The sequence below is a fragment of the Rhinatrema bivittatum genome, chromosome 8 (assembly GCF_901001135.1).
Source record: "Rhinatrema bivittatum chromosome 8, aRhiBiv1.1, whole genome shotgun sequence".
NCBI classification, from domain to species: Eukaryota; Metazoa; Chordata; class Amphibia; order Gymnophiona; family Rhinatrematidae; genus Rhinatrema; species Rhinatrema bivittatum.
The window spans coordinates 211,478,777-211,492,428 of NC_042622.1; the positions used below are offsets into that span (position 1 = coordinate 211,478,777).

The window sequence follows — 13,652 nt, forward strand, 5'->3', positions numbered from 1 at the left end:
AGCCAAGATTAAGAACGTTGAAAACTGCTTTCAGTTCTAACAAACTGATATGGAACATAGTTTCCTCTTGTGACCACTGTCCTTCTGTACAGATAGAGATGCGCTCCCTATCCATGAGGAGATTTTATTTTATTTATTTAAAGCTTTTTTATACCGACGTTCGTAGGTACATCACATCGGTTTACATAGAACAAGGAGATCAAAAACAGAAGTCTGACATTGGTCTGACATTTGGATCCACTCCTTGGTAAATCTCTGAAGACTGCTGCCAATCGGAAATTCCAAGGAGTGAATCCCTTATATTTAATTGTGTAGTTTGCTTTGAAGTAGATGGGCAGGGTTCAGGTGTACATGGTCTTTTAGCTCCACGAAAGAAATGAACTGCATTCCTTAATCTGGAAGAATGTTAAAAATTTCAATTTGTTGAATAAGATACTTTGCCCAGAAAAAAAATTCTTACTGTGATAAAGGCAGAAAAAGTGTCTTGGTTTGTCCTTTGGTAGTCTGTGAATCTTTGCTTCTCCAAAACCTCTGGTTAGCTTATCTAATTCTTCTCCGAATAGCATTCTTCCTCTAAAATGTAGCCTACTCAACCTAGATTTTGAATCAGAGTCCGCTGCCTAACTTTGAAGCCATGAGAGTCTTCTGGTTCCCACAGAAAGAGCTAAAGACTTGGCTGAAAGCCTAAGCATATCAATTATGCCATCAGACAGATAATCTGCTGCAGACTCCAGCTTAGCCACTTCAGCAATAAGCTGTTGTAACCAATGTAGCAATGCCCTAGAAACGTAACTGGAGCATACAGCAACTTGGAGTGAAAATGAGTGTGGTAAAAAGATTCTTTAGTAGAACCTCTATTTTCCTATCTTGGCCATCCTTCAGAGCCATTCTTCCTTCTAAAGGAATTATGATCTTTTAGGAAAACCACTGAAACCATAGTATCCACTTTAGGAAGGTTAAAGGAAAATTGGTTCTTACCTGCTAATTTTCGTTCCTGTAGTACCAAGGATCAGTCCAGACCGCTGGGTTGTGTCTCCCTTCCAGCAGATGGAGTCAAAGAAAAAACTGAAAAGGCACCCCCTCTTAACCTGGTGTGCCAACTGCGATCCCTCAGTATATACGATATCAAAGCAGAATAACCAATGAAAGGATAAAAATCCTCAAACATAGCAACCAGTGGCTACAACAATATGCGCGGTGAAATAAACAAACCGTACCGCCGCATAACCGATGAATAAGGAAGATTCCTTCCAATTCCTGTAAAGAAGTCTGCCGAGACAAAAAGAAAAACTCACGGAAATGGACTTCCCAAAAACCAAGGGCGGGCGTCTGGACTGATCCTTTGTACTACAGGAATGAAAATTAGCAGGTAAGAACCAATTTTCTTTCCCTGTACGTACCAGGATCAGTCCAGACCGCTGGGATGTACTCAAGCTGCCCTAATTGGGGTGGGATCTAGAGAGTCCCGCGCGAAGAACACTGCTGCCAAAGCAGTCTACATCCGGATCACGGATGTCCACATGGTAATGCTTCGCAAAAGTATGCAACGATTTCCAAGTAGCTGCTCTACAAATTTCTTGTGGCGAGACAGACTGGCTCTCCGCCCAAGAAGCCGCTTGAGATCTGGTGGAATGCGCTTTCAAGATTTCAGTGATTGTGCAGCCTGCACAAAGATAAGTAGAGGAAATGGCCTCCTTCAACCACCTAGCAACCGTAGCTTTGGATGCCTTGTGACCCTTCCTAGGGCCACTCCATAAGACAAACAAATGATCTGATAACCGGAAGGCATTGGTCACCTCTAGGTAGTGAAGGAGAACCCGCCGCACATCTAACTTATGCAGATCCCTATCTGCCGAAGAAGCAGGATCCAAATTCGGGAAAGCCGGTAACTCTACCTTCTGATTCACATGAAAACCCGATACCACTTTGGGCAAAAAAAGAGAGGACAGTCCGTAGCGAAACTCCTGAATCCGAAATTCGGAGATACGGATCCCGACACGACAAAGCTTGAAGTTGGAAATCCGCCGCGCTGATGTAATGGCCACCAAGAAAACAGTCTTTAGAGTCAAGTCCTTCAACATGGCCCGCCTGAGGGGCTCAAAGGGAAGCCCACATAAGCCCCGGGGAACTAAATTCAAGCTCCACGCAGGACAAATCTGTCACACCAGAGGACGCAAATGCTTGGCCCCCTTAAAAACGGGACACATCTGGATGAGCTGCCAGCAAAACCCCCTCAGTCTTGCCCTGCAGACAACCCAGGGCCGCGACCTGCACCCGGAGAGAACTGCAAGCCAGATCTTTCTTCAGGCCCTCCTGCAAAAAGGATAGAATTTGCACCACCGAAGCCAGACGCGGGGGCACTTTCAACCCGCAGCACCAAGAGTCAAAAACTCTCCAAACACAAATATAAGCCAACGACGTGGACGATTTCCGTGCTTGCAAGAGGGTAGAAATAACAGAATCCGAATATCCTCTCTTCCTCAATTGCCTCCTCTCATAAGCCAGGCCGCTAGACAAAAGTGATCCACCCAATCGAAAAATACTGGACCTTGTTGAAGTAGATTCGGAAGATGGTTGAGATGCACCGGACCGTCGATCGCCAAGTTGATCAGATCCACAAACCAAGGCCTTCGGGGCCACTCTGGGGCTATAAGGATGACAGACCCCACATGGTTTTCTATCTGACACAAGATCTTGCCCACTAGTGGCCAAGGCGGAAACATGTACATCAAAACGTTGCGAGGCCGCGGAATGACGAGGGCATCCACTCCTTCCGACCCGTGACCTCTCCGACTGAAGAACAGAGGCGCCTTTGCATTTGCCCGAGTCGCCATCAGATCGAGGTGTGGAACCCCCCAGCGACGAGCGAGAAGCCGGAAGGCTGCGGACAATTCCCACTTGCCGGGATCCAGACACTGGCGGCTGAGAAAATCTGCCTGCACGTTGTCCACCCCAGCTATGTGCGAGGCTGCCAGTCTGACCAGATGGCGCTCTGCCCACGCCATGAGCCGTTCGGCCTCCCAGATCACCAGTCGGCTTCTGGCTCCCCCCTGGCAGTTGATGTAGGCCACTGTCGTCGCGTTGTCTGACAAGACTCGAACCGAACGCTGAGCTACAAGAGGGAGAAAGACGCGCAACGCCAGGCGCAACACCCTGGTCTCCAATCGATTTATTGACCACGTTGCCTGATAGCTTGTCCAACAACCCTGTGCGGATTGTGACTGGCAAACTGCTCCCCAACCAGTGAGGCTGGCATCCGTCATGACTATTACCCACTGCGGTTCCTCCAGGTCCATCCCCTGTAACAAGTGAGCCGGGATCAACCGCCAACCGAGACTGGACCTGGCTGGTTCCATCAGTGGCAACGGCAGATGGAACTCCTCCGATTTCGGATCCCAATGAGAAAGCAACGCGCGTTGTAATAGTCTCATATGCGCAATCGCCCAAGGAACCACTTCCAGGGTAGACGCCATGGAACAAGTACCTGCAAATAATCCCATACTATGGGAAGGGGCAAGGGCAGGAGCCGAAGGATTTGCATCTCTAACTTGAGCATCCTCTCCTGAGTGAGGAAGACTTTGGCGACCAGGTATCGAAGCGTGCTCCCAAGAAGTTGAGGACCTGAGATGGTACCAACTGGCTCTTGGCAAAGTTGACCACCCAACCAAGAGACTGGAGCTGGAGAAGAATCTTGCTCACTGCCACCCAAAAGAGGCTCTCCGATTTGGCCCAGATGAGCCAATCGTCTAGTTAGGGGTGAATCAAGATCCCCTCCCGCCGTAGGGCCGCTGCTACTACCACCATCACCTTGGTAAAGACCCGAAGTGCTGTTGCTAACCCGAATGGGAGTGCTTGGAACTGATAATGCTCCCCCAGGACCATGAACCGGAGAAACCGCTGAAGGCGCTCGCAGATTCCGATGTGAAGATATGCCTCAGCTTCAGGCCCAAAGAGGTCAAATATTCTCCCGAGTGGACGGCCGCAATGACTGAACGGAGAGTCTCCATGTGAAAACCGGGGAACCCGAAGAGCTCTGTTGACTGTCTTGAGATCCAATATCGGAAAGACCCCTCTTTCTTCAGGACTACAAAATAGATGGAGTACCTACCGGACCTGCGCTCCTCTGGAGGAACTGGAACAATGGCCCCCAGGGATTTCAACCGACTCGGGGTTTGCCCGACTACTTCTTGCTTGGTCCGAGACCCGGCGGGAGAAATCAGAAAGAGATCCCTTAATCGGCGGGCAAAATCCAACTCGTAACCGTTTGCGATGATATTGAGGATCCACTGGTCAGACGTGATCTTAGACCCACTCCTCGAGAAACAGGGAGAGGTGACCGCCCGCCACTAGAACCGGGGAGAAGGTCGGAACACCTTCATTGGGTCGGCTTAACTCCGGCGGCTCCTTGAGAGCTCCCATCCCGAAATGGCCTACGACCACGAAAGGAAGTAGGCCAAGACTGAAATCTCCGAGTCTGTTGTCGGACGGGAAAGGCGGGTGGTCGAGACTGCCAAAATCTACGTTGTCCCCGGAAATGGTAACGTGCCGCCCCCAAAGGGTCTGGAAGATTTGGGCTTGTCTTCCGGCAACTTATACACCTTATTCTCCCCAAGAGACTTAATAAGGGTGTCCAGCTCTTCAGCCAATAACAATTTTCCCTTAAAAGGAAGATTGCTCATCTGAGTTTTGGAAGAAACGTCCGCGGACCAGTTCTGGAGCCAGAGAAGTCACCTAGCCGAGACTGCAGTGGCCATGTTGCGTGAAGAAGCCCGTAAAGATCATATTTATTTATTTTATTTATTTAGCGTTTTTCTATACCGGCATTCATGATTAGAAACCACATCATGCCGGTTTACATAAAACAAGGGGTGAGAACAAGAAACGAAAAACAAGTGCAAGGAGAACAAAAGTTACATTACAACAGGGTCTTAAAACTGGGAAGAGAAATTAGAATAAGAGAGCCGAACGGTAGGGATTAAAATATTTACATATGATGCATCCGCCGTGTAAGCAACCGCGGACTCCATCCTATTTGCCTGATCTGCTTCCTCTGGTGGTAATTCCTGTGAGGTGAGCATTTGCTGGACCCACCCGAGGGTCGCTCTCTGCATGAGGCTACTGCAGACCACCGCCCGAACACACAGCGCTGACACCTCGAAGATGCGCTTGAGGAGGACCTCTAGTCGTCTATCCTGCAAATCTTTAAGTGCAGTCGCTCCAGTGACAGGAATGGTGGTCCGCTTAGTGACTGCGGTAACTGACGCGTCCATCTTAGGGATCCTGAGGATATCCAAGGCCTTCTCAGGTAAAGGATAGAGCTTGTCCATCGCCCGTCCCACCCGCAGGGTCGCGTCCGGAGATTCCCACTCCCAAGTGACCAGCTGCTTAAGCATTGGGTGGAAGGGGAAAGTTTGGGGAAGGGCACGCTGCCCAGAGTGTACGGGCTTCCCCTTAACCGGCTCCGAGCTGGGGATTGGAGCTTCCACTTCCAGCTCCTCCAGAACATGGGGGATCAAAAGATCCAACTCCTCCCGCCAAAATAAACGAGAAACCCGGGGTTCGTCCCCCTCTACTGGGGTGGACTCATCAACACCCCCGTCTAAATTCTGGAGGAGAGGATCCAGGAAAGATCCTAAAGGAGCAAGTTCCGGAGTCACATCAGGGACCGAAGGGGCATTCAGGGTCGTGGCCCGTCTCGCGACCTTTGCAGGAGGAGGTTCTTCATCCTGCTGATGCGCTTCCGCCTCCAAAAAGGCTTTATGCATCAGTAAAATAAACTTAGAAGAAAATGTTGTCTATTCCTTTAAGGGCTCAGATAGAGGAGGAGGAGGAGGGAGGGCAGAGTTCACTGAGGGGGTGGGTCCCGGATCACGCGGCCGGACCGGACTCAAGCTGGGAGGAGAAAGCGGTGAATCCTCTCCCCCAGCAGGTAGGCAGGGAACTGATAAAATGGCCGCCATTTCCGCGCGTGCCAGAGCCGCACGCGATCGTGGGCGTCGTTCTGCGGCAAAATCGGCCTGAAATCCGCCCCCCCCCCCCCCCGGTCAAGCCCTCCCCTCCGGGGAGGCAGCGTGCCCCGACTCCCCACTTGCTGTGCACGATAGCCTTCATGGCATCCCGGGGGCCTCCGGACAGCACAGTAGCAAGCAAAAAGTAAGAGGCTTAATTACCCTGCTGACCCGCGGCCTTCCGGAGCTCTGGGAAACTGCAGCACCCGAGGAAAAAAAACTCATCTCGGGGTGCCGAGGGGAGGGACCAGCCCACCGGTTAATCCCCCTCCAGAGAAGTTTGTCCCTCCGGGAACAAGGCTCTCTGAGCTTCCAGCCCCAGCCTTACCTCTACCGCAGCTGAAGTCAGTGAGAAACCCTGGTAAAAGAAAACCACTCTGATACAGATTTTTTTTTTTTTCAATAAACTTGATGTAGCCAAAAGGTGTTAGCAAAAGAAGCCAGAGACTAATAACTCTGAAGATAAAGAAATTTAAGGAAATGTTTTTAAACGTTTGAAACATAGAAACATAGAAATGATGGCAGAAGAAGACCGAACGGCCCATCCAGTCTGCCCAGCAAGCTACACACTTTAACCTTTTTTTTTTTTTCTCTCACCCACCTGTTACTATTGGCTTCCAGTACCCTCCAGCCCTAATTCCCCTCCACCCCACCACCAATGTAGAGAGCAGTGCCAGATCTGCATCCAAGCGAACATCCAGCTCAATTAGGGGTAGCAACTGCTGCAACAAGCAGGCCACACCCCTGCCCCATACTCTTACCCACCCCTGTTTTTTTGGGGGTTTTTTTTGGAGATGGCAGCCCTCCATCCTTCCGCTCCGTGAAGGTGGAACACCAACCACTGGCAGGATCAGGACCACTGGAAGGATCAGGACCGCAGGGTCTGTCAAACTCCTCTGTTGAGAGTCAGAGAAAATACTGAGGGATCACAGGTGGCACACCAGGTTAAGAGGGGGTGCCTTTTCAGTTTTTTCTCTGACTCCATCTGCTGTAAGGGAGACACAACTCAGCAGTCTGGACTGATCCTGGTACGTACAGGGAAAGAGAAACTTTTGGGACTCAGAAGGGAGGGGGTATAATTTTGTAAAAGGTCTAGGTCTTTTGAAATGGATTCCGGGGCATTCCACACTGAATAAATTTCTAACTTCAGAATGTATACGGAAAGAGGAACGTCCTTTTTTGATCCTTTCAAGATTGGATTCCAGGGTGGAGTTTCCTCAACTATATCCTCTGACAACCTAAAGGCTGATGTAACCCGTGCAATTAAAACAGAAGTTTCTTCCTTATGGAAAAGGTGAATTGAATCTTCCTCATCACCTGATTCTAGCTCTCCTTCCTCATGAGTGTTAAACCCTCTATTACATTGTCATCAACTAATAACAAAGGAATAAAATCAGGAGCTTCACCACATGCATAATGGTTTCTGCAACAGATTTTTTTCTTAATATTGAGCATTGGCAGTTCATAAGCTAACTTGTTTTGAATGGATACATTTTCATTGTTTCCTTTTAAAGCATGGAAAGCCAGATGTAGAAATTTAAAGAAATCAGGAGTACAGGTAACTGTATCCATTTCTGGAGCAAATTTTTCTGCAAAAAAGCATTCAGGAGATAAACGCAGTGGCTCTGAAGCTTGAGACGCACTGTCTCTGAACTCCTGATGCATCTCTAGTTGGAGGCAAGATGGCCGCCACGTCCCTAGCAACTGCTGAGCAACCGGCTTCAGTGTCACTATCAGGGAAACTGAAGTCACTGAAGATTTTTTTTTTTTAAATGTGCCAACTTAGAGGTAGCTTTGCACGATTCAGAATGAGGTAGATTTTGAAGAAACCTCTACTTTTGCAGAATTACCTGACTGAGCCATGATAAAATTAGCTTAGATGACTCAGGAAGTGCTTTGAATTGCTACAGGAAGTTCACATCCGATGAAGGAAAAAAAAAAAAAAAAGATGGCAGGTAGATTGAGGATAGGCTGTTTATGAAGTGAAGGAGCTAAGGTAAACTGCTTGAGTTATGCTCCAAAGTTGCTATGCTGACAGAAAAGATGTGTAAGAAACAACTGTCAGCTTTTGACTCAATCTACTGTCAGCAGAAAGACTAGTAGAGAGTGGCTCGCTACTCTGCAGTAGATCTGCGGGTGCATGGACAGGAGTTAACTCTTCAAGGAGCAGTATAAAGGCTTTTTTTTTTTTAAGCTTAAAAACAAAAAACTGGTTAATTAGGCTGAATTGGTAAAAATCTTTAGGTGTATGCCGACCAACCGTCCTCTTGGTAGCTGGAAGCAGAGGACACTGGCATGTGAGATTCTAATTATATATGTAGAGGTGAATTAAAAAAAAAAAAAAAAAAGGACCAACTGCCTCAAAGGTGGATGAGAGGAATATACCCACATGTTCTTGGCTGGTGGGCAGAAGGACAAGAAAGTTAAAAATTGTATGATTTGTGACCTTGTATTCCAACTAGTATTAAAAACGCCTTGGAACAGGTTTAGATTAGATCTGAATAGAAGAACATTAAAAGTAAAAAGGGCAGGAAGGAAAAAAGTAAGATTAACCTATAATATAGGAAAATGTTCATGGATACATGCCATTTTCTCTCCCCACTCCTAAATACTATCACAATATATGCAAAAACCCTACTAATCTTTGAGCTGTAAGCTACAGATGATGTACAGACCTACATCACTAGAGGTGCAAGATTAAAGGAGGGAGTATGCCTGAAAATTGAGTGTAGAATTTCACCATTATGGGTAAATAAATTTAAAAAAATTGCAGACTGGCACTCCAGTGACTGGATAGTTCTGAACACTCATGTGGAAGACTTGAATTTTATTTGTAGATCATATTTCTGTACCTCCCCAGACTGGAAAGGCTGGTATTCTGCAATATGTATACATTCAGAGAACTTGAATCAAACTACTTACTTCCAAATCACACTCCTCATCAACAGCAAACTTTGTCATGATTTCCAGCCAGGCCTGGTCTACCAGTTTGTCCAATGAGATGGTGTTATGATGAACGATCTCAAGCACCAACTTCTCATACCATGTTGGGAACTCCTCCTTCAAACTGCATGAAAACAGTGCCAATACTGCTGAATGTACAATCATTAAACCTCCAATATACCCCTGATATTTTGTTATCCCCAGATTCAAGAACATTAAACCCCAATATGTACCTGATAATCTCCTGCTTTGAACCTCAGAAACCATAAGTAAACAGACGTTTCTAAAAATATATCACAAAAGGCCCTTTAGTCATCACTTGATGACCATACATTTGCAGTATTAAGTCTCCAGCACAGAGCTTTCCAAACTGTCGGGACACGTTAGTGTGTCACCTGCAGTGTGCAGGCGTGTCGCGCAAGCCCAGTTCACATAGCTGCTCCCCTCCAGCGATTCACTTTTTTTTTTTTTTTTCAGTTCATGGGTTGCTTATTATTGGGCGATTTTTGCTGTCAATCGTGGTTTTTTTGGGCTTGGTGGGTGGGACTTGAGCTCAGCTGTCCCCGTCATTGGCTGCTGCTGCCGATAAGGCCTGGTCACCAGAAGTACTGACTGCAAGCAACAGTGTCTGGTGATCATGGAAGGTGTTATGCAGCACAGCAGGCTTGAACCCTGAAGGGAGTGAGGCACTTAACTGGCAACAATCAAAAAGAAGAGGTAGATGAGTGTGGGGGCCAGTAAATTTGTTTTATTATTCTTACTCAAATTATAACAATAGCATTCATTTTGGAATATATATATTTTTAATATAAATTAAAGGTTTTCATGAGATGTTGTGTCATGAAACAATTTATTTATATATTTAAGGAAACAAATTGATGAAATACATTTCGTTCGTTTAACCTTTAACCTCTGGTTTGCTAGTAGACAATTACTGTGTCGTGAAATTATGTTTGTCTAAAAAGTGTGTCACCAACATGAAAAGTTTGGAAAGCTCTGCTCTAGCAGAAAAGTATCATACAAAACATAGGGAATGCATTTCTGCAGATAAAATGGTGCTTTTCCCACAGAAATGGCTTGCTATAAAATTGATATCCAATATGTGGTAAGTCCTGCATGCACTTAAGTTTATCTACATTAAACAGAGGCACTCCTGGGGTTGAGTTTACATTTTTATATACCACTTTTTGATTTTTTTTTTTTTTTAAAAGATGTGACAATTTTCCCAAACATTACTTGCACAAATTAAGTGTTCTTGTGTGTGGGTAGTTTTTGTGGAATTTTCAAAACAAGCTTGTGTGTATTAAGTTCATTTTGAAAACTGATGTAACTTATATGGCAGGGATGGCGAACTCCAGTCCTCGAGGGCCACAAACAGGACAGGTTTTCAGAATATCCACAATGAGCACCCATGAGAAAGATTTGCATCCAATGGATGAGGCAGTGCATGCAGATTTCTCTCATGCATATTCATTGTGGATATCCTGAAAACCTGGCCTGTTTGCGGCCCTCAAGGACTGGAGTTCGCCATCCCTGTTATATGGTATATTTGCCAACTTTATGCGGGCTGTTACAAAGATACTTACTAAACCTGGCATTTCACGGGCAAAATCAGTGAGCCCAAAAAGATGTAACAATCTTAGAACAGTCCCAGAATCAGATCATATCCTCCCCTCTGTCAGTGGTCTCCTTCCTACAAGAATACTTACAGCTCTGCAACCTCCTGCTCTTCATCCCAGGCCTCCTTGTGTGTCAATTGGCTACTTCCTGTACTCTTGCATGTCCATATTCGTTCCCCATACTTTTGTAGGCGGGCCTCGTACTCTCTACACATACCATGGTTCAGGAAAACAGAAGTTATACAAGAAATCTACAGACCTGACAAGCATGTACAGGTGCCCTTCCCTTTATCCTCTCTCTTCCTGTGGAAACTTTAAGAGAAATGGGTTTATTGGGAGACCAGAAGCGCCGGGTTTAACATTTCAGCCAAAGGAAAATATACTGCATAAATTGTGACAAAAAGTGCGTAGATACTTCCCCTTTCCAAAACATGATGTTTCTATTTTGCAATCTAGGCAAAATATGCGAGAAGCCCATTCACAGGTCAAAAGCTAATGTTTCTGACACTACTCCCCCATTAGAGATTCTCCCTCAGAAGAATACCATTGCTTCTTGTAACATAATACCTATAGAAACAACACACCCCACCTCTAAATGAGTTAAATTTTCCAAATTCTGTTTCTGAAATTAGACTCTCAGTTGCTTTCATATTAATTTTAGTGCATACTATACTACTAGCACACAGAGAAACAGAGTGGGAAAGTCTACTTGGTGATCAAATGTATAATAAAGTACTTGGGAATCTGTCATATAGTGAATGTCAGCAGATAAGGACCATTTGACTTATCTAGTATGTCTAGTTCCTACATTATCTCCTAGTTGTCAGTCCTATTACAGTTTGACCAGCAATATTGTTCTAGCCGTAGCTATTATCCTTCCTTATCCCCAACTCACTGCTCTAAAAGTATTTCCTAGATGTCAACCATAGAAACTTGAACACCCATCTCAAAAAGCTTAGGCACAGTCCTGAGAGGCAGTCAAAATAGTGTGGGGTCTGAAAAACAGATGAGACTCGAGGACAATATGTATATCCTAAAGAGGAGATGAGAGATAGGCGTGTTAAGGATACAGACTTAAATACCAGAATGGCATTTATTCACAGGAATCAAACCTTTTTGAATGGAAAGGAAGCTGAGGATTAGAGATCATGATCTAAAGCTCCAAGGGGACAGAGCCTTAGAGGTAGGGTAACTTTTTTTTTTTTTTTTTAAATCAATAAAAAAAAGGTAAGGAAAAGCAAGTCTGCTTATCACAAACTGTATTTTCCTTAGATAACAATGAATTAGCCATGACATTTGGGTGACATCCTACAGCACCAAACAGATTGGTCTTTCCTAGCTAGTAGAGCCTTTAGCTCTACTGAGCATGTGTGGGAGTTCACACACGGGTGTTGTCTTATGAGCCGCCTCAGTCGATATCAGTACTACTCAGAACTAGGCAGTTGACTCTCCAGAGAGGTGGGTGGGTATTTAGCATGATTAATTCATCCTTGAATACTGTGAACAATTCTGGTCACCACATCTCAAGAAAGATATAGTTGCGTTGGAGAAGGTACAGAGAAGGGCATCCAAAACAATAAAGGGGATGGAACTTCTCCCCTATGAGGAAAGACTGAAGAGGTTAGGGCTGTTCAGCTTGGAGAAAAGAGAGCTGAGGGGCGATATGATAAAGGTCTTTAAAATCATGAGAGTTCTAGAATGAGTAAATGTGAATCGGTTATTTACTCTTTCAGATAATAGGACTAGGGGGCACTCCATGAAGTTAGCATGTACCACATATAAACTAATCGGAGAAAATTCTCTCTCACTCAACACAAACTCTGGAATTTGTTGCCAGAGGATGCGGATACTGCGGTTAGTGTAGCTGGTTTTAAAAAAGGTTTGGATAAGTTCTTGGAGAAGTCCATTACTTGCTATTAATCAAACTGTCTTTCTTAGCCTTTTTCATTGCTGTCTCTACAACAATCAAGTTGTGGAATCTGAACATTAGTATAATAAGTTTTTTGCATTTTAGATCCAATTTCCTGAAAGCTGGAGTTACTAGATATGAGGTGTCCCAGGTTTTATCCATAAGAGCTTCCAATATTTGGAAAGAAGGAAGAGCAGTTGGTTCAGCTGGAACATTAATATCTGTAAGATTCCCAAAACCTCAGTTCTGGGGGTCAGAGTTTCTGGGTTTCTATTTTTAAGGTGAAACCCAATTTTTCTAGGATTTCAAGTATGTAAGATCTTCTGGTGGTAAGGATGGTTGTGAATGATTTCAGTGGGTCAGAAGGGATTCCGATAGATCTGCTTGAGGATGATAAAGGAAAATTCACTGGCGGAGATTCATATTGTAGAGAGGCTAGAGCGAGAGTCTTGTGGTATTGGCTCCTTCACTGGTGAAGAAGGGGAGCTATGTATTGATTGAACCTTGTACTTCCCAGAAGGTGATGGGGAAGAATGTGTGGAATGTTGTGACGGCAAATTGTGAAAAAACTTTTGAAGAGTTGTGATTTGAGACATTTCCTGGGCCGATATTTTCTGAGATGGAACTTTAACACTCCCTGCCTTGCACGGTTTTTTCTTTGGAGTTTTAATTATGTTTTGTTCCGTGTCCTCCTGCTGGGAAGTTGGTCTTTTTCTAAAATGGATAGGGCGATTGCTGGAAAAGCATGTAATCTCCGGTGATGAATCCCAGCTCCCTGGGGAGTCTCCTAGATCTATAATCAGAGAACTGAAGTATGGCTATCGGAGACTGATAGCTTTTCTGAGGAAGGGGGGGGGGGGGGGGGGAGGCAGAATGTGGTTCCTCTAAATCTATTAAGGAGACTTCCCAAGAAGGTGGTAATAGGTGTTTGGTTTTCCTAGAAGACTTGTGAGGTGTTATAATTTGTTTATGCGTCGATTTATGTGACGCCGCATCATGATCGGAAGATTTTTGTTTTTTGTGCGTCAAAGAGTGCTTAGATGCGTCAGAGTGCGTCGTAGCCACCGGGGCATTCATCGAAGCAGACGCATGGGTTGGTTGCGTTGTAAGTAGGCTTTTTCGGCTCAAGCACTGGCATGTTCATGATAGATGACGGGGCCGTTTTAGACTGCG

The 13,652-nt window shown here is 45.4% G+C and overlaps 1 protein-coding gene across 1 annotated transcript in view; it reads right to left on the minus strand.

Moving 5' to 3' along the window:
- The window catches only part of BAZ1B (bromodomain adjacent to zinc finger domain 1B), a 328,954-nt gene that overhangs the window by 295,008 nt on the left and 20,294 nt on the right, over positions 1-13,652 (minus strand). Inside the window, exons 2-3 of the mRNA XM_029612999.1 lie at positions 10,661-10,777; positions 8,931-9,075 (exon numbers count right to left, since the gene is read on the minus strand). Of these exons, the coding sequence (XP_029468859.1) occupies positions 8,931-9,075; positions 10,661-10,777 (262 nt within the window). The remainder of the gene's footprint in view (positions 1-8,930; positions 9,076-10,660; positions 10,778-13,652) is intronic.